The sequence below is a fragment of the Sinocyclocheilus grahami genome, unplaced genomic scaffold, assembly GCF_001515645.1.
Source record: "Sinocyclocheilus grahami isolate Dianchi unplaced genomic scaffold, SAMN03320097.WGS_v1.1 scaffold229.1, whole genome shotgun sequence".
Taxonomy (NCBI): Eukaryota; Metazoa; Chordata; class Actinopteri; order Cypriniformes; family Cyprinidae; genus Sinocyclocheilus; species Sinocyclocheilus grahami.
This window is the reverse complement of record NW_015505408.1, coordinates 1,459,751-1,478,762: the sequence shown is the minus strand read 5'-3', so window position 1 is coordinate 1,478,762 and position 19,012 is coordinate 1,459,751. Positions and strand designations below refer to the sequence as shown.

Below are 19,012 nucleotides of genomic sequence, written 5' to 3'. Positions count from 1 at the left end.
CTGTATGGACTCTCTGGAGTGGTTTTGCAAGCCGACCCGAAGCCGGGGCCTCTCAGTGCTTCTACCCATTTGAGGTGAGAACACAGGAGGATACCGGCTCCACACGAAGGCTATAGAATCTAGCGAATGTGTTAGGGGTTGCCCAGCCCACAGTCCTACAGATATCTGTCAGAGAGGCGCCACGAGCCAGCGCCCAGGAGGATGCAACACCTCTAGTTGAGTGAGCTCGCAACCTGAACGGGCAGGGCACACCCTGTGCCTGATAAGCCAGGGTGATGGCATCCACTATCCAGTGGGCCATCCTCTGCTTTGAGACGGCATTCCCCTTCTGCCGGCCTCCGTGACAGACAAAGAGCTGGTCTGAGGTCCTGAAGCTTTGCGTCCAGTCTACGTAACACCTTAAGGCTCGGACGGGACAGAGCAAAACTAGGGCTGGGTCTGCCTCCTCCGAGGGCAGCGCTTGGAGGTTCACCACCTGATCCCTGAAGGGAGTAGCGTGAACCTTGGGCACGTAGCTGGGCCGGGGCCTCAGGGTTACATGGGAGACCTGCTCCAGGGGCACTCCTGCCCGGAGGAACGCAGGCCTCTGAAACTGTTTCAGTGGGACCGCCATCCTGCTCTTGAATGTATTCAAGCAGTTCAACACCGACTGAGCACGTTCCTGCGTGAGGCGTGCTGTCTGTTCGACCGAGTCCAACTCCATACTGAGGCACGTTCCTGCGTGAGGCGTGCTGTCTGTTTGACCGAGTCCAACTCCATACCGAGAAAAGAGATCCTCTGCGTCGGGGAGAGTTTGCTCTTTTCCCAGTTGACCCGAAGGCCCAACAAGCTGAGGTGTGAAAGCACCAAATCCCTGTGCTCGCATAACTGATCCTGAGACTGAGCGAGTATGAGCCAATCGTCAAGGTAGTTGAGAATGCGAATGCCCTGTTCTCTCATTGGAACAAGGGCTGCCTCCGTAACTTTCGTAAAGACACGGGGCAAGAGGGACAGCCCGAAGGGCAGGACCTTGTACCGGTATGCCCGCCCCTCGAACGCAAACCACAGGAATGGCCTGTGTTGCGGAAGGATCGAAACATGAAAGTACGCGTCCTTCAGGTTGATCGCTGCGAACCAGTCTTGGGGACGGATACACTTGAAAATGTATTTCTGCGTGAGCATCTTGAACGGGAGTCTGTGAAGGGCCCGGTTCACGACTCGCAGGTCCAAGATAGGTCTCAACCCCCCACCTTTCTTGGGTACCATGAAGTAAGGGCTGTAAAACCCCGACCTCATATCGGCTTGAGGAACCGGCTCTATCGCGTCCTTCGCCAGTAGGACTGCGATCTCTGCACGCAAGACAGGGGCATCTGCTGCTTTCACTGACGTAAAGTGGACGCCCCTGAACTTGGGAGGGCACCGGGCGAACTGAATCGCATAGCCGAGCCTGACGGTTCGAAGGAGCCATCAAGACGGGCTGGGTAGCTCTAGCCAGGCTCCCAGACACCGCGCAAGTGGCATCAGCAGAACTACAGGCGTACCCGCAGTGTGGCAGCGCGGAAGAACGCAGGGACCCGGCCCGGGCATCTCTTTGCCGGTCCGAGGCGGGGTCTGGGTGTGTGTAACACTGACCTGCGTTTGAGCAGAGGGTGCGTTGGTAGTCCGTTGGTTCGTCCTCCCGATCTGCCCGCTGCTGCTCACTGGCGAAGAAGAAAGAAGAAATTGCTCTTTTTGTCGAGAATTTGGGTACCACTGGCCGCGAGGTCAGTGGCAGAAAAAAAGGAAACAAAAGATTCTCCACCCGGCCCTCCTCCGGGGGAGGGAGTGGTGCGTTCACCATCTCCCGAAGAGCAACTCCCTCCATCTCTGGGTCGCCCGTCTCAGGGCCTCTTGCTCCTTCACTTACCACCAGGTCTGGCGGGGGCCTGGACGGCGGGGCGGCTGCCCTGCGGCCGGCTCCTCGATGCAGTTTTGCTGGAGGCTGCTGCGGACGCGGGGGCGATGAGCGGGCTGAGGCGCTGCCACCGGCGGCCGGGTGGAGGCAGCAGCTGCACGCCGGGGCAGGATATACCTGATGGCCTCGGTCTGCTTTTGGGCAGCGGAGAACTGCTGGGCGAAGTTCTCCACCGTGTCGCCGAACAGGCCGGTCTGGGACACGGGGGCGTTCAGGAATCTTGTCTTGTCCGCCTCGCGCATGTCGGCCAGACACAGCCAGAGATGGCGCTCCTGGACCACCATAGTGGACATGGCACGACCCAGAGACCGCGCCGTAAACTTCGTCACTCGTAGCGCGAGGTCCGTCGCGGTGCGGAGTTCCTTGAGAACTTCCAGGTCGTGACCACCCTCGTGCAAGTCCCTTTTCTGGCAGTGAAAGGTGCCGTCCATGACCCAGCGATCTCATCATGCACCTCCGGGAAGAAAGGCACTGGGGTGGGGCCCTGAGAACCAGCGCGCGACCCCCTGAGAAACCAATCGTCCAACCTTGAGGGATCGGGACGCGGTGGAAGAGTCCACTCGAGCCCGACACTCTCGGTGTCCCGGGAAAGCATAGCCATCATTTCCGGTTCGCCTCCGGCACCGCTGACCACCCAGAGGGCGGCAACGCTGATGGATCTTCATCCCCGGAAAAGTCCGGCTCACCCTCTGATGCTGCAACCGACATCCGATCGTCGGGGGGAGCCTCGGAAGAAACAGGTGGTACTCCCCTGGGAGGGTCCAGCCTGCTCTTTTGAGAGCTCCTCTGGTTTCGCAGTGCCGGCGGGTTTGGGCATCCCCGGAGGGGAATTCCTCACCGTGACCGTAAGACCAGTCTGCCCACCGCTAGAAAAAGAACACCCCCGGCTGCCACCAGAGGGAGCCCCATATCTAGGCAGTGGCACGGGCACTCCGCCCCCTTGCAGGTAACGGAGTCTGGTCCGCAACTCCGAGATGGTTAGCACGAGAGCCCACTGCGGCACTGCGTGCTTAAGTTTTTCTCACTACTGTAGGAAGGTCAGGAGCAGAACAATAGAACCGCTCGACTCCTCAGCGAAAAGCTGAATATGTGCTGCATCTGCTGCCTACTTATACTCACGCTGTGATCAGCAGCAGCTGGATGCAATAATCGCATGCCAATGTGCATTGGCTCATTTAGTTTACACTCGAAGTAGATTGGTCCCTCTAAGCGAGATCCCAATTCGTCGGTCATCCGATGTGACGTCGAGAGTGACCGACTGAAAGGGAACTCAGTTAGTGTCACCCACTCATCTCAAAACACTTAATTTTTTAATGCAAAATAAACATTAACATCATGATTTCTTGTAAAGCTGCTTTAAAACAATGTGTTTTGTGAAAAGCATGATAGAAATCAATTTGACTTTGATATTTGTGATGACAATCAAGACAAAAATACCTTTTAGTTCCACTTCTTAAAAATAATTTTTTTTTAGTTATATCGGGTTCTTGAGTTGCTATGTGATTCTTTGAAGATTAAAAACATTTTGAATATTTTATTCTAGGTTCTTCAGATTTGTGTTTTGGTTTCCGGGTTCTTTAGATGGTTTTTTTAAAGAACTGTGTTGAAGTAGCTGCTGTTTTGAGTGGTCTAGATGATCTGCTGACTAAAGTAAAGACGTTTAGTGAGTCAAAGCACTAATTGTTCTTGTGTCTCTCAGCATGAAGGGCAAGTGTGGGGTCACTCTATCAGCCCGTATCTGACCCCAAACACAGCCAGATTAGCCCAACATTTGAGCTCTTAACCGAGGACAGACGCTCTGTGGAATTACTGTGAGCTCAAATTCCACGCCGTCTCTTCCCGTGCCGCGCCGCGTGTGAGACAGCAGAGGACACGTTTATTTGCTTTCTTGATTCTGTCTTGTCACGGTTTCAGATATGCATGATTTTGAGAGCTCATTAGGACTAAAACAACCCGACTACTCGTTTCATTAAAGCTCTCGTTGGAGATGCGTTCATAATTGCATTATTCTAATGAACAGACCCTGCTCAGTCACCGCTTTTTTTCCTACGCTTAAAAATAGCACCATTTTTTTTACCAAGTGCAAATGGAAATTTGAACAAGCAACTTGTGATTAGAATTTAAATTAATTTACGACATTGTTGTATTCTAGACTCTAATTAAGGTATCATATTTAATAATATATATTTGACCTTTGTCAAATGACCTCCTTTCACATTTCTCTAGGCGGTATCTAGTGGCTGAGAAATGGAGAAAAATGACTTCAGTATTAATTTCATGGAGAGCATAATCCCTTTGATAGTTGGTCAGATAAAGCAAAAACCATTAAAACATCGCTCAGAAGAACAAGGGATGCTTAATGATAATGGGAATAATTATTCGTAATAATATGTGAATAAATATTGGAATATTGATGCAGTATTTTGTTGCACAGCTACTTGCTTAAGGATTTGTTTATATGATTAAAGCAATATTTCACCTAAAATTTAAAGCTTGCTGATAATGTCCTCACCCTCAGGCCATCCAAGATGTAGATGAGTTTGTTTCTTCATCAGATTTGGAGAAATGTAGCATTGCATCAGTGTCTCAGCAATGGATGCTCTGCAGTGAATGGGTGCCGTCAGAATGAGAGTCCAGACAGCTGATAAAAACATCACAATAATCCACAAGTAATCCACACACCACTCCAGTCCATCAGTTAATGTCTTGAGAAGACAAAAGCTGCGTGTTTGTAAGAAACAAATCCATAATATATAAGAGTCCATAATCCGTAATTATGCTTCCTCCAGTGAAAAAGCGGTCTGGTCTGAATCAGGCGAGAGATTTGCACAGATCAAGCACCGTTTACACTATTTACAGCTTTAAACAAATATGTGGCTGGATTTGGATGTGAGAGACAACAGGAGATGGACTTTTTCACTGGAGGAAGCGTTATTAGAAACATTATTATTGATTATGGATATTTTAGCCAGAATTCACAGTTCAAAGTTCAAAGTTGCTCCATTGCTGAGCAAGTGATGCAATGCTGCATTTCTCCAAATCTGATGAAGAAACAAACTCATCCTAATCTTGGATGGCCTGAGGGCGAGTGCATTTTCATCAAATGTTCAGCCAGAATTCACAGTTCAAAGTTCAAAGTTGCTCCATTGCTGAGCAAGTGATGCAATGCTGCATTTCTCCAAATCTGATGAAGAAACAAACTCATCTACATTGCAGATGACCTGAGTACATTTTCAGCTAATTCAAATTTTTGTGTGAACTGTTCAATGCATTAGCCTCATTAGATTAGTATTTTTAGTCCAGAATCATATCAGAAACATTCGGCTGCTTGCAGGTCTCAGGCAGCTGGAATTATTTCAGGCTTTTCCAAATGCGCTCTGTCACGACAGCGGTCAGACGTCCCACTTCACTGCACAAAGACTTCAGCACATCTGCGGAGGAACACACACACACACACACACACACACACACTCACACTCGCTCGCGCTCTTTCTGGCATGGTTATCATCCGCTCTTCATTTTCCTGTTCAGCTTCCTCCCTGTAGGCCTACAGTCACTGGTGTTCATTTGGCTGCAGATCTTTCCCAGAACCCCTCAGCTGTTCACTGACTCACAGGGGTTTGGCACAAACATGAGTAAACGCCCAACACACGTTCTGATGGAGTGAAAATCATGGAAACATGTCTGGGAAAATCAAAGCACAAAGTCTAATTCCTGTAATGCATGTGTAATTTTATTTTGAGTGTTTTACTATAATTTTCATGATTCTCAGTGGTGACTGTCAGTCGATTCTTTTTACAGTGTGTAATTTCAGCATCAACACTATAAAAAATGTTTTTTGTAAGTTGTAAATTAAACTTAAAAATTAGTGGAATTTAAAAAATGAAAAATAAAAAAAATGATTGTAGTATGTTTTACAAAAAATACAGTTTTAGTCTTTTGACTTAATTACAGTTACCATTGTTATTATTATATTATAGTTTTTACTAATATTTTCAATAAGTTTTTATTTGTATATTTTGCTTTCATTTTAAATTAAAGTTTTAGTAATATTTTGTTGTGTTTTTGTCATCTTTAAGGAGTTTTTGTTTTTTATATATTTATGTAGGGTTTTTTGTACGTTAAGTTAAACTAAATTTTAAAAAAGAAATGTTGGTTTGGCAACTAGCTGAAATAAGTTTTAAAAAAAATTATTGAATGTTTATTCGATTTTAAGTAACAAAAATTTTGTTTTTTTAAATAGTTAAATTTTTTATTTCAGTTTTACTTTTAGTTGACTTTAATAACCCTGGCCGTTTCTTTGTAATTGTCAAATTTACAATTTCTGTGTGAAAATTGTTTCAAAGAAAATGTTTTCCAGCTAAACAATTGCTAAAAATAATGATCATTTTTTGTTTAAAATATAGCCTAATCTAATGTTTTTGTATGTTTGTGTTTTGTGGGATTCATCTGACTCTCTGTATCAGCTCCATTCAAGCCAAGACCTTGCTGCCAAAGTGTTCAGTATTAGATTTTGCTCCGATATCTGATGTTTTTATGACACATACACACACACATACATACACACACACACACACATACACACACTCACACACACATACATACACACACTCACACACACAAACACACACACACACTCTTTTATCTGTTGTGTTGGAGGCCTTTATTCGTTCAGTGAAAGAGTTGCAGCTGCGCTGCTTTCAGAGCCGCTATCAGTGATGTCAAAGTCACCCTTTCTTCAGGGTCACTGTTTCATCTTTCTCTTCTTTTGCCATGTCTTACTCTCCCTGCTCTCTCATCACTGAGGACGCTTAATGAAGCTCTCAGTTAATGATATATTTAGGTAGCAACTTTGTCTTTTGAGTTATTGCCTGTGCAAAACTTGTCACCTTGATGCTATAGGCCCTATAGCGTTTTCTTTTTGGTAGCAAATGTGGTTTGATGCTGTTGCTAAGGTGATCTGAGTATACGAGGTGTTTTGCAGTTATTATGTCTGTTAAATGTTGTGGGATGAGTTAAGTTTGATGCATCAAATGATACACACAGATCGTTCATACTGAGATCTCTGACTATGATTGCAGACGTTGGTATCTTGAGCAAATTTGAGCATTATTTGAGAATGTGTTTATTGTTACCTAAAACTAAATCTATTACAAACCATTTTCCGTAATTGAAATAAAGCTAAAATAAAATGTATTAGATGAAAAATTTAAACTTTAAACTTTTACAAAAATGTTTAAGTATATTAAGACTAAAACTGAAATAAAAATATTAATTTAAATCTATATAGAAATATATATATAAAAAATAAAAAATGCAAAAGCACATGACAAAATTACAAAAATGTAAACTAAAATTAAAATAAAAAATGACAACACTGGTTTAAGACCATTTTAAATCAAATAAAATATAAATATTTATATAGATAAATATAAATATAGATGAAGAAACATTAAAAGACAAATAGATGGTATGTTACAGCTAAATGAAATGTTGAGATACTAAAATTACTACAACTAAAACTGAAAAAAATAAAGCTACATTTAACAGCACGTAAAATTACAGAAACTTAAACTAAAATTTAAATGAAAAATTTAAATATAAAAATAAAACCTACTTCAAAATATTAATACATATTATAAATAGTATGAATAAATAATATAATTTTTTACATAATGTAAAAATATAATAAAATAAATAATACTAAATGATGTAATTAGATACATATGATAAAAAAGCATATTCAAAATATGAATAAATACTTCAATAGTATATAAATAATACTAAAATAAAAACTGATTTATGTCAAACCATTTTACCTCCCTAATGTGATGCATTTCAAAGTAAAAACAGGATATTCAACAACAACAAAAAATTATATGTATAAAGAATTGATTGAATTGTAGAAAGGTAGTTCTTATGCATCTAATGTGTATAAAGTAAACGGGTCAGTGCAGCTCATAACTGCATTGGCACACGGCACAGCTGCTGGCTTGGGTTTCATGCCAGTGGACATGGAGAGACTTTGATCGTCCTGCAAGCTCTCTGAAACACACACACACACACACACAACAGTATATGCAATGAAAAACATAAAATAAGTTCTAAAATTACTAAAACTGAAAGAAGTAATTTTGTCATTTTTGTTTATTGAAATTAGGCTGAAAGAAAATTAAATATAAATATCAGATGAAAAACAAACTACATTTAAAAAATAACTTATAGAAGCTATAAGTCATGCTCGATAATTGAAATAAAGCTGAAATAAAATATAAATATTAGATGAAAAATAAATGAAAAAAATGCTATTAGAAATGTTGCCTTGACACCTATGAAATAAATAAGTGTAAACTGAGGTTCTAAAATTATTACAACTAAAATAAAATAAACATTTGTAGAAGTATTTTTTGTTGATATTAAGCTGAAATAAAATTTAAAATAAATATTAAGTGAAAAACATACTATAATAAGTTAGAAATGGTTCCTTGGCATCCAAATAAAATATGTTTAAGTTGAAACTAAATGAAATAAGCTTAAGTTTAGGTACTAAAATGACTAAAACAAAATCTAAAAGAAAGATTTTTATATAGAATTTTATATAGATTAATTTGTTTCATAGAATTAATTTGATATAGAATCTTTATAGAATTTTTTTAAATGTTTCAAAATGACAAGAGCACAAAAATTGACATTAAATTACGTAAATCTAAAATTTTAACAAAAACTGAAAATATAAAAATAAAACGATTCAAAATATGAATAAATAGTATAACTAATACTAAACTGAAGCAGAGTGCTTTGGAAATAGCATGCATATTATGTCTCTGCTGTTGTCCATTGACAGTATGTTGTACAGTAGGCCCGTCCCAAACAAATCTCTCAACACAGGAACTAAATAAGCATTTATGATCTTTCAGCACTGGCTTATGATTATTCTGGTTGGTTATGAGTTTGCTTTGCACCTGCTGTATCAGGATTAAAAGACAAATAGATGGTATGTTACAGCTAAATGAAATGTTGAGATACTAAAATTACTACAACTAAAACTGAAAAAATAAAGCTACATTTAACAGCACGTAAAATTACAGAAACTTAAACTAAAATTTAAATGAAAAATTTAAATATAAAAATAAAACCTACTTCAAAATATTAATACATATTATAAATAGTATGAATAAATAATATAATTTTTTACATAATGTAAAAATATAATAAAATAAATAATACTAAATGATGTAATTAGATACATATGATAAAAAAGCATATTCAAAATATGAATAAATACTTCAATAGTATATAAATAATACTAAAATAAAAACTGATTTATGTCAAACCATTTTACCTCCCTAATGTGATGCATTTCAAAGTAAAAACAGGATATTCAACAACAACAAAAAATTATATGTATAAAGAATTGATTGAATTGTAGAAAGGTAGTTCTTATGCATCTAATGTGTATAAAGTAAACGGGTCAGTGCAGCTCATAACTGCATTGGCACACGGCACAGCTGCTGGCTTGGGTTTCATGCCAGTGGACATGGAGAGACTTTGATCGTCCTGCAAGCTCTCTGAAACACACACACACACACACAAATAAGCATTTATGATCTTTCAGCACTGGCTTATGATTATTCTGGTTGGTTATGAGTTTGCTTTGCACCTGCTGTATCAGGAGCTTCGGCTCTCGCTGGCGGTCACCATGGCAGAGCTGTTGCCGTGGAGAGAGTCGGTTCGTCTGAGACATCATCTTCCTGTCGGATAGTCAGTCGTCTCGTATGTGCTGATCCTGCTGTGCTTTCCTCAGCCGTGCGTCTCTCCCACACTCGGCTTCATTTAGTGTTTAGTCGCATAATCAGACTTTCTGTGTTCATGTATAGTTCTAGATTCTAACTGTTTTAATGAGATCCATCCATCCAATCTCGTTATCAGACTTCTGACTGTCATTTTATTTTGGCAAAGACTGTGTGTATTTTTTGGCCCCATAAATGTAAGTGTGTGTGTGTGTGTGTGTGTGTGTGTGTGTGTGTGTGTGTGTGTGTGTGTGTGAGATATATGTGTAATAAAATAATAAAAAACAGTTTAAATTTTTTTGTTCTGTCCAAAAGTATGTGTGTGTCTATACACTTTTGGTTAACTATACAGTTAACAAAGTAAACATAACCATTTTTGTTATTTGAAATAAAATAAACATTAACTGCATGAACTGGAATAAAACTAATTATATATTAAATTATATAAAATAATTATTTTTAAAAATTAAACTTGTTTTATTTAAGAACTAAAAGTGAAATAAAAAATATATAAAACTATATAGAGATATTACAAAAACTTAAAAACAAAAAAAGTTTTAAAAAATTAAAAAAAGGAAATATAAAAATTAATTAGTGTGGGTGATAATACGAGCGGCTGAATGGAGGCAACGGGTAAGCCAATGAAAAGGGCATTACAATAATCGAGACTAGTGGTCGACTGATATGGGTTTTTTGACAGCTGATGCCGATATCTTGGGAAGCAGGGTGGCCGATATAAAGCCGATATAATTTTATTTTAATTTATATTTAAGAAATTTGAAAATGGATTAAAAATAATTGTGTAAAATAAACATACTTATAGGCCTACTTTAGAAGACAAAGCATTTTTCACAAATAAATAAATATTTAATAAAATTGAATTAAAAAGGAAGTAAACACTATAACCAACAGGGCACTCAGTATTCTGGGAAGTTTGTGAGCATTGGGAATCTTTTTTTTTTTTCAAATAAAGCCAAGGTAACACTCATTTTACATAGAGCACGCAATGAAAATGACATGAATATGACAGTGGGCAAATGCATAAAGCGCAGCATAATTTGAAATCAGTCACGAGATTAAAGTTTGTCGATCGCGCGTCTCCAGTCAAGCTGAACTCTCCTCCTGTCCGCATTCAATTCACACGGACCGACCGTCACGCAGAGAACACACGATCATGCAGGATACACATGCGCACTTCACAAGATCTCAACTAGATTCGACTAAGTCTGCAAGGTTTGTGAAATTAGGTTTGTCATTCAAAGATTTGTTTAAATTATATTAATGCGTATTTACTGAATGCTGACGGCAAATGAGAAATTCTTATAATGTTTGCCTTTCTATTACTAATAATATTAAAGCAATCGTTATAATACTTTCTTGTATACTTTTTATTTCCTTTGTTTAACAGTTTTATTTGATTATTAGATAGACTTCTATCCATATTAGACGGAACTGAATGACGACAGCGAACAAGAGGGAGAATGTGAGCCCTGTGTGCCGTCAAAATAAAAGTCCCGCCTCGAACACATTGGCCAAACAGAAAAACTTATCGGCCGATATTGGCATTATTGCCATTTTTCAAATATCGGACGATATATCGGCCTTGTCGATATATCGGTCGACCACTAATTGAGACGTGATGAAACAAAAGCATGGATGAGAGTTTCTGCACATTTGACAATAATGAAAAGACTGAGCCGGACTATTCGTTGTAAATGAAAGAATGCTGATTTAGTGAGAGAGAGTTAATATGAGACTGACAAGAAAGAGAGGAGTCAAACATAACACCAAGATTTTTGATGATACAAGATGGTGTGATGAGAGTACCAGTGATATTGCAGGTAAAGTCAGGGGGAACTTTGGTAGTGAGTGACGGGGTTCCAATAATGATGATCTCAGTTTTATCCATATTAAGTTTTAGAAAAATAGAGTTGAGCCATACTTTTATTTCCTGCATGCAAATAGAAATTTGGTCAATTTGGGTGGATAGAGAAGGCCTGCAAGATGTGTAAACTTGAATGTCATCAGAATAAAAATTATAGCTAAAGCCATGATGCTGTAGAATCAGACCCAATGGTAAAATATAAATGATAAACGGCAAAGGCCCAAGAACGGAACCCTGGGGGACGCCTTGTTTCAGGGGGCAGTAGGAGATCTGAAATCCTGAACAGAGATGTAGAATTGTCTATCAAGGAGGTATTAAGAGATCCAGGAAAGAGCAGTACCAGATATACCCACATCCGAGAGGCTAGAAATAAGCAAATCATGAGAGATCGTATCGAAGGCAGAGCTGAGGTCAAGTAGCAGAAATAAAAATAGTGAGCCAGTGTCGCAAGAAAGTAATAAATCGTTCACTACCTTTACAAGGGCAGGTTCAGTACTATGTAGTAGACGGAAGCCAGACTGAAATGTTTTTATATATTTATGATATATTAGTATAGAATGGTTTTTATATAAGATATTTTAATTTGCTGACAAGTAACTCAAATTAAGCTCTTTAATGTCTTTCAATATTTCAGTTATCTTTTTTTCTTCTCTTTTATTTTATTTGCTTTGCTTTTCTTCTCTTTACTGTCTGTCTTTCTGTCAGTGTATCTCACGGCGCGTGTCTCTTCTGTTCTCAGTCTAGCGCTGCATCCGGATAAGATCCAGGTGGCCACAGGTCAGGTTGGGAAGGATCCGTATATCTGCGTGTGGGACTCGTACGCGCTGACCACCGTGTCCATCCTCAGAGACGTTCACACGCACGGTGTGGCCTGTCTGGCTTTCGACGCCGATGGCCAGGTGAGTCACATGACTTCCTGCACGGCTCTCTGAAATACTTCATTCTGATTGGCTGCATTCTCTAATACATATGCAATAAACGTATTAATATGAACATATTTTTGTCATATTTCGGGGTGTAACAATATATGGCTTGATGCACAATATTGATCTCATGATACGATACTCTCACTATACTTTCAACAAACTACAGTTAAAATGGTACTTTTTTATTATTACATCTAAGTTATATGATAAATGGTTAACAAAATAAGATAGAAATATTCATGATTCTGCTTAGTTACAATATTATTATTGTTAGAAACAAGCTTGTTCTCTGTCCCTGACTACATACATTTAAAAAAATATATTTTTATCAAGTAATATATATATATATATATATATATATATATATACAGGGTGTGATTTGTGAACAAACCAGAGGGGGGGACGTTTTGAAATTTGAAATTTTTTCCCTTTAAATTATATCACAAATCACAGCAATATATATATCATTTTTGGCAACTGTTACAAAACCAATTTTACAATAAATATTCTGAATTGACCTTGAGATTAGATAGCTTCAATATTTGACCACTATTTATGATAATACTTGTTTCTTGTTCTATCCAGCCTGGACTATTGCAATGCTCTCTTGGCAGGTCTTCCAGCCACTTCTATCAAACCTTTTTTAGCTTAGTTTATTTGATTTCAAGTAACAAAATAGTTTTAATTTTAGTTTCAATCTTATTTTTAGGTAACTATATTAACCCTGAGTAGTATTGTTATTAAAATCAGATTACCTTCATCTGTTTGCAAATGCTCTCATCTAACGGCTTATTTTGTCCTGTCTCGTGTTTTTGAACATTCAGCGTTTAGCGTCCGTGGGACTTGATGCCAAAAACACGGTGTGCGTGTGGGACTGGAAAAAGGGGCGTGTCTTAGCCACCGCCACGGGACATTCTGACAGGGTAAGAACAGAACTGACTGTTCCTCATTACCGACAGTTAATTACATCAAAACCGCACAGTCACCATTTCATTCATTAGGCCAGAAAGTTTGTGACTTTAGTGCATGAAGTGAAAAGCACAGAAAGTGCCCATCCAGTCGACACATGGTAGGACTGTTTCCATAGCAACAGATGCTACACCTCAGTGATGTGAATGAATAACCGTTAAGAGCGTTATGAATAAGTTATTGTGTTGTGCTACAGTACAAAGGAGCATTTCAATGCACGAACTGACAGACAGAGTGTTTCACACACACACACGCTCAGTGTGAAGGGAGTCTGAAGCCTCAGCAGAGATGACAGAGCAGCTTAGTGAAGAACCACAGACACCAGAAGACTCCCTAAGGTGCCATTAAAATCCTGCTGTCTTCTCTCTACTGTTCCAGCTCAACAGCTTCACTGCCGGGAGTGCCGATTGAATATAAAGCAATTTAGAGTTTATATCGTTTGCATTTTATATTCATGCATTTGACAGAAGCTTTTATCTGAAGCAACGTACATTGCATTCAAGGTATATGATTGATCACTTCATGCATTCCCTGGAAATCGAACCCGTTGCTAGCAGCATGATCTACTGTTTGAGCAACAAGAAGGCTTTATTAATTGTTTATTTGCAGATAATGCATGCAAATAATGAAGAAATCACATTGTTTGAAAGATAAATGGATAGTTTAAAATGAAGAATTATGGAAAGAAGAAAAATTATGTTGATTAAGATGCTTAATGCATTGTTCTTGTTATAAATTGCTGAATTTTTAGCTAATTAGCAAGCATGACTATAATTACACAGCCCTGGATCTTGAAAAAATAAATAATTTGCCAAAAATATCTGAAGAAAAACTTATTTTATTTCAAGTTATGTAATAATATAACTAAAACCTAAATAAAATCAATAAAAACCATATAGAGATATGAAAAAAACTTATAAAAATGACAAAACACGCTACAAAGTCACTACAAACTTGAACTAATATTCAAATGAAAGTGGAAAATATAAAAATATTACTTATTCAAAATATTAATAAAAAATACTAGTATCCCAATTATGCTAAATATAACAGCTGATTTGCCTAATTTGATGATGCCGAGTTCAAAAATAACAATAAAATCTTTCCAACCGTTTTTTCCTACTTTTTAAAAAGTATATATGTATGTATCTGCTTTAATGCATTTATCAAAATAACAAAAGCAGTAAAATGTCTAAAGTTTTGGTTTTAATGACCAAAAAAATTCTAAATTGATCATTTAAATTACAGTCTGCAAAAATCAGGATCATGCATAAAATAATGTCATCAGAATCATTCAATTAATATCTTCAAGACATTCAATGTCTTCAGAATCAGTCTGGCTGAGAATTGAGCAAATCATTGGGATGTGGCTCAGATTCAGATAAGAATCATAGCTTTGTGGTGTTTTTCTGCTGATTAAGAGATAATACGAGAATTCTTCACCTTACTAATGTTTGTTGAAAGCAAAAATGCTATGAAATGCATCATATTTTATGAGAAAGTGTGTCGTGTTTGAGCAAAACCGCCACTATTTTTAAAATCAGCACCTCAAGAAACAAGTATTGGATTTTATTCAGCAAATATGATTCAGGTATTTGCATTATAATTTCCATTATATTTTGCATTGTGTATCATTTTAGAGACTTCTGCTTAATTCAGTGTAATCGGTTTTGGCGTAATGAAAGTTATGGAAGATGTTGTGGAAGAGTTGACATGTTTATTTCACCTTTTTGTGCTGCGTTTCAGATCTTTGATATTTCCTGGGACCCGTTTGTGCCGCACAGACTGGTGAGCTGCGGAGTCAAGCACATTAAAGTGAGTCAAACCCCTGAGACAAAGTTCACTCGAACCCGCTCTCGGAAACAAATAAATGAGGCATCACTGGAAAACATGCCGTAATTTATTCCTCCTTTCCTTTCTTGTTTTCATCTTTACAGCAAATGCAATGCTTTTTCACAGACTTCAAGAAATGCATTAACATACTGAACAACTGAGACAGAAGAATATAATTTAAAGCCAAAAATCTAATTCTGTCTGATTTAGTCAACCTGTATGACTTTTCATTTAGTAAAAGTGAATGCACAGATGTCAAGCTCTAAAAACGAAGTTATGCATGCACAATATTTTAAGATTTAAAGCTAATTTGCATGAGCAACAAACTGAAATGAATTAAATATGAAGGTGATTTTCTCTTTTGTCTCATAGTTTTGGACATTATGTGGAAATGCATTGACACCAAAACGAGGGATCTTTGGAAAGACGGGGGACCTGCAAACCATCCTCTGCTTGGCGACGGCGAAAGATGAAGTGACGTATTCTGGAGCTCTAAATGGAGACATTTACGTGTGGAAGGGGCTCAACCTGACGAGAACGATACAGGCGGCGCATGGAGTGAGTGAAGCTCATCACACTTCCTACACCATCACTCCCACCACATACACATCAGCTGTGCGCTATAGCATCTCCATTAAAGGACATTAACTGAAGTTACAATTTATGATCAGACATTCAATGCATTGGCCATCTGTGCCATGCATCTGTGACATTAGTGAATATAGCATGTGGTGACGTGTGACCTGTTGCACATGCGTTTGTAAACTCTCGTTGTTCTGCAGGCAGGGATCTTCAGCATGCATTCATGTGAAGAAGGCTTCGCCACCGGTGGGCGGGACGGATGTGTGAGGCTGTGGGACGTGGATTTCAAACCCATCACCAAGATTGACCTCCGGGAGGCAGAACAGGGTTATAAAGGTAAAGCATTACAGCGGGCCTTTTTCTTGCCCTTTTGAAATAGTTTAATGTACTGTGTGACATGCTTATTCACAACACATCTTTGACTTCATTAACATTTACACAGCAAATAACTATTTCTAATCTGACCAAGTGTGAATTGCGTGAATTGGTGGGACTTTGGAACGCATAGCGTGAATCTTTTCCCCGATTTTTGTTTTCTATTAAACCGTACAAAACATTTTTTTTATGGTTTAATTAAATTTTAATAATCAAAAAGGATGTTTAATCAATTGAATTCATAAAGCTTTAACAATGTAATAATTCATCGCACTTTTAACAATGACATTTCATTTTTTAATTTTCCTTGATTCCACTTTTAATGGTTTCGTTAAATTTTAATAATCAAAAAGGAATCATGAAACTTTTAACAATTTAGTAATTTGTTAAATTTTTAACAATAATAGGGACTTTTCTGAAATTCTTGATTGTCTGTTTTGAGTGTTCTGGATTCTGTGTTTTATGACTTAATAAAAATCTATGATAAAAATGGCTGATAATCAAATGAACTACATCAATAAAAACTCACATCATAAAACTTAGATGATAATTTAATCTTTTAAAATGTTATCAAATGAAATGTGAACTAACAGAGACATTTTTGAACCCTAACAGAGGTTTACGAGTTAAATTGAAGCATGGACTAAAACTTGTGTTTAATAAACTGTATTATTGCTATTAGTTAAACCGAATTATATGTTAAACCAAACTTTTCTTTTGGCGGGTTGTAGTGAAGACCTCTGTCTGAAGATTAAGTGTACATTTCAATTTATTGATTACAATTTTTTTTCATTCCGTGTTAAACAGTAAATTCCATTTTTGTGACTGGATTCAGTGATTTTGTTTGTGTAAATAATAATAATAGTGTATATACTGTATAATAAGAATAATAGGGCTTTATGTAATGAACCACAAAAGCTTATACCATTATTGGCCATTTTTCAAAAGGAAATTGCATTGCATCCATCGTTTGACTCCTTATGGAGGTACAGCAGCATGCTCAGTATAGAAGGGATTGTGTCACCATGGCAACACGGCCTGCGCTTCTATCACACGAGTGACAGTGTTATCAGCAGATGTAAGTCTTGTAGCAATGAAGCTGTCAGCGCTTTCACAGCAGAAGACTGTCAGGTAACTATCAGATCAGATCAGATCCGGTCAGTCTGAAACCGAAATCTCAGCAGATTTAACAAACCTCGCCGAACACTTCCTGCTGGAAAGAAAAAAACGGAAAATATCCCAATTGTTTTGCCGAGTGTCTTCTTCTGAAGTCTCCTGCTTCTCAGACATCTCTCCTGAGAAAATCACCCCAGTAATCTTTCAGAAGAGATCTCAACAGTGTCTCCCAGACTGTAATTAAGAGTCAGAGATCTCAATATGAACTCAAACGTTTCTCATCAGATGATCCGAGCTGCTCTTTTATAGCTCTGTACTCTTACTGGATGAAGACTTTTGACTCATTTGGATCAGAGAAGTCCATCAAACGTAACGATTCACACTGGAGTTGTTTGTTTGACATTTTGCTGGTCTGTCCAATTTAGACTCCCATATAACACATTTTTTTTACTTTTTCTGCTTTAAAGGTTTATTTTTGAATCTGTACAGTCAGTTAATGAGCCAATTACATTCTGTCCTGCTTAAAACACCAGCTTATGACAACTGATGAGTGTGAAGCTTTTTACACTCTATTTTACACAGCTATTTTTTGTGATTATATTAATTGTTCAATACAATAATGTGTGTGTTTTTGAGCTCTTAATGTTGTCTTTTAGAAGTGGTGCTTTTTTCTAAGTAAAATAACTTTTGGTTTGGAGTTATTGGTTTAATTTCTTGTATGTGGATTTTTTTTTATATACCTTGTAACATCGATTTACATTTTTTTCTGCTAAGTAACAGTATTATTTATATACTTTTATTGATTTTATTAGTATTTTGAATAAGCTTTAGTTTACGTTTGTTATGTGCTTTTGTCTTTTTAATGTATATAATATATACGTGAATATGAATATATTCACGTATATATTATATACGTGAATATATTCATATTCACGTATATATATATATGCACTTATACTTATATAAATCTTAAAAAAACATATTAATTTTTTAATTTGTCTATTTCAGTTTTAGAAGTTTACTTTATAGTATTTAAGTTCTAATTTAATTGTTTTCTTTTTTCATCTAGTATTTATATATTTAATTTCATATTTATATGTATATATTTAATTTTTATATATTTATATTTAATATTTAAATTATTTTATTTCAGCTTAATTTCAATGAACGTTTTTAAAAGGCATGGCTTTATTTATTTATGTTTTTCATACTTATATTTGATCTATTTCCAGCCTTACTTCAGTTATTTCTTTTATATTCTTATATTCTTTATTTGTTTCTATGGTTTTCGTTTTAGAAAATGATAGCAGCACTGCTTTGTAATGTAATAATTGGCTTGATGCAGAAAATGCTTAAGTTAAAACACATCAACAATTAAAAACAAATGATAATTGAAAGTTATTCATAGAATTTTGAATAATCAATAAAAAAAATATATATTGATTTTAAAAACTTTAAAATGCAGCCCACCAGATCCAGATTAAATAAAGTTGAGCTGTTTTGTTTCCAACAACTTCTGCTTGTTTTTACAAACTGAGGGACACATTTATGGTAATCTTATTAGCATACAGTTTGGATTGGCGGTATGGTTCTGTTCTGGGCA

The 19,012-nt window shown here is 37.4% G+C and overlaps 1 protein-coding gene across 4 annotated transcripts in view; it reads left to right on the top strand.

The window, feature by feature from the left end:
* LOC107597181 (echinoderm microtubule-associated protein-like 6) overlaps window positions 1–19,012 on the top strand; it is a 69,834-nt gene that overhangs the window by 7,768 nt on the left and 43,054 nt on the right. For all 4 annotated transcript variants that reach the window (XM_016288139.1, XM_016288137.1, XM_016288138.1 and 1 more), the window contains 5 exons: window positions 12,348–12,507; window positions 13,359–13,457; window positions 15,250–15,318; window positions 15,709–15,894; window positions 16,119–16,254. In XM_016288139.1, the coding sequence (XP_016143625.1) occupies window positions 12,348–12,507; window positions 13,359–13,457; window positions 15,250–15,318; window positions 15,709–15,894; window positions 16,119–16,254 (650 nt within the window). The remainder of the gene's footprint in view (window positions 1–12,347; window positions 12,508–13,358; window positions 13,458–15,249; window positions 15,319–15,708; window positions 15,895–16,118; window positions 16,255–19,012) is intronic.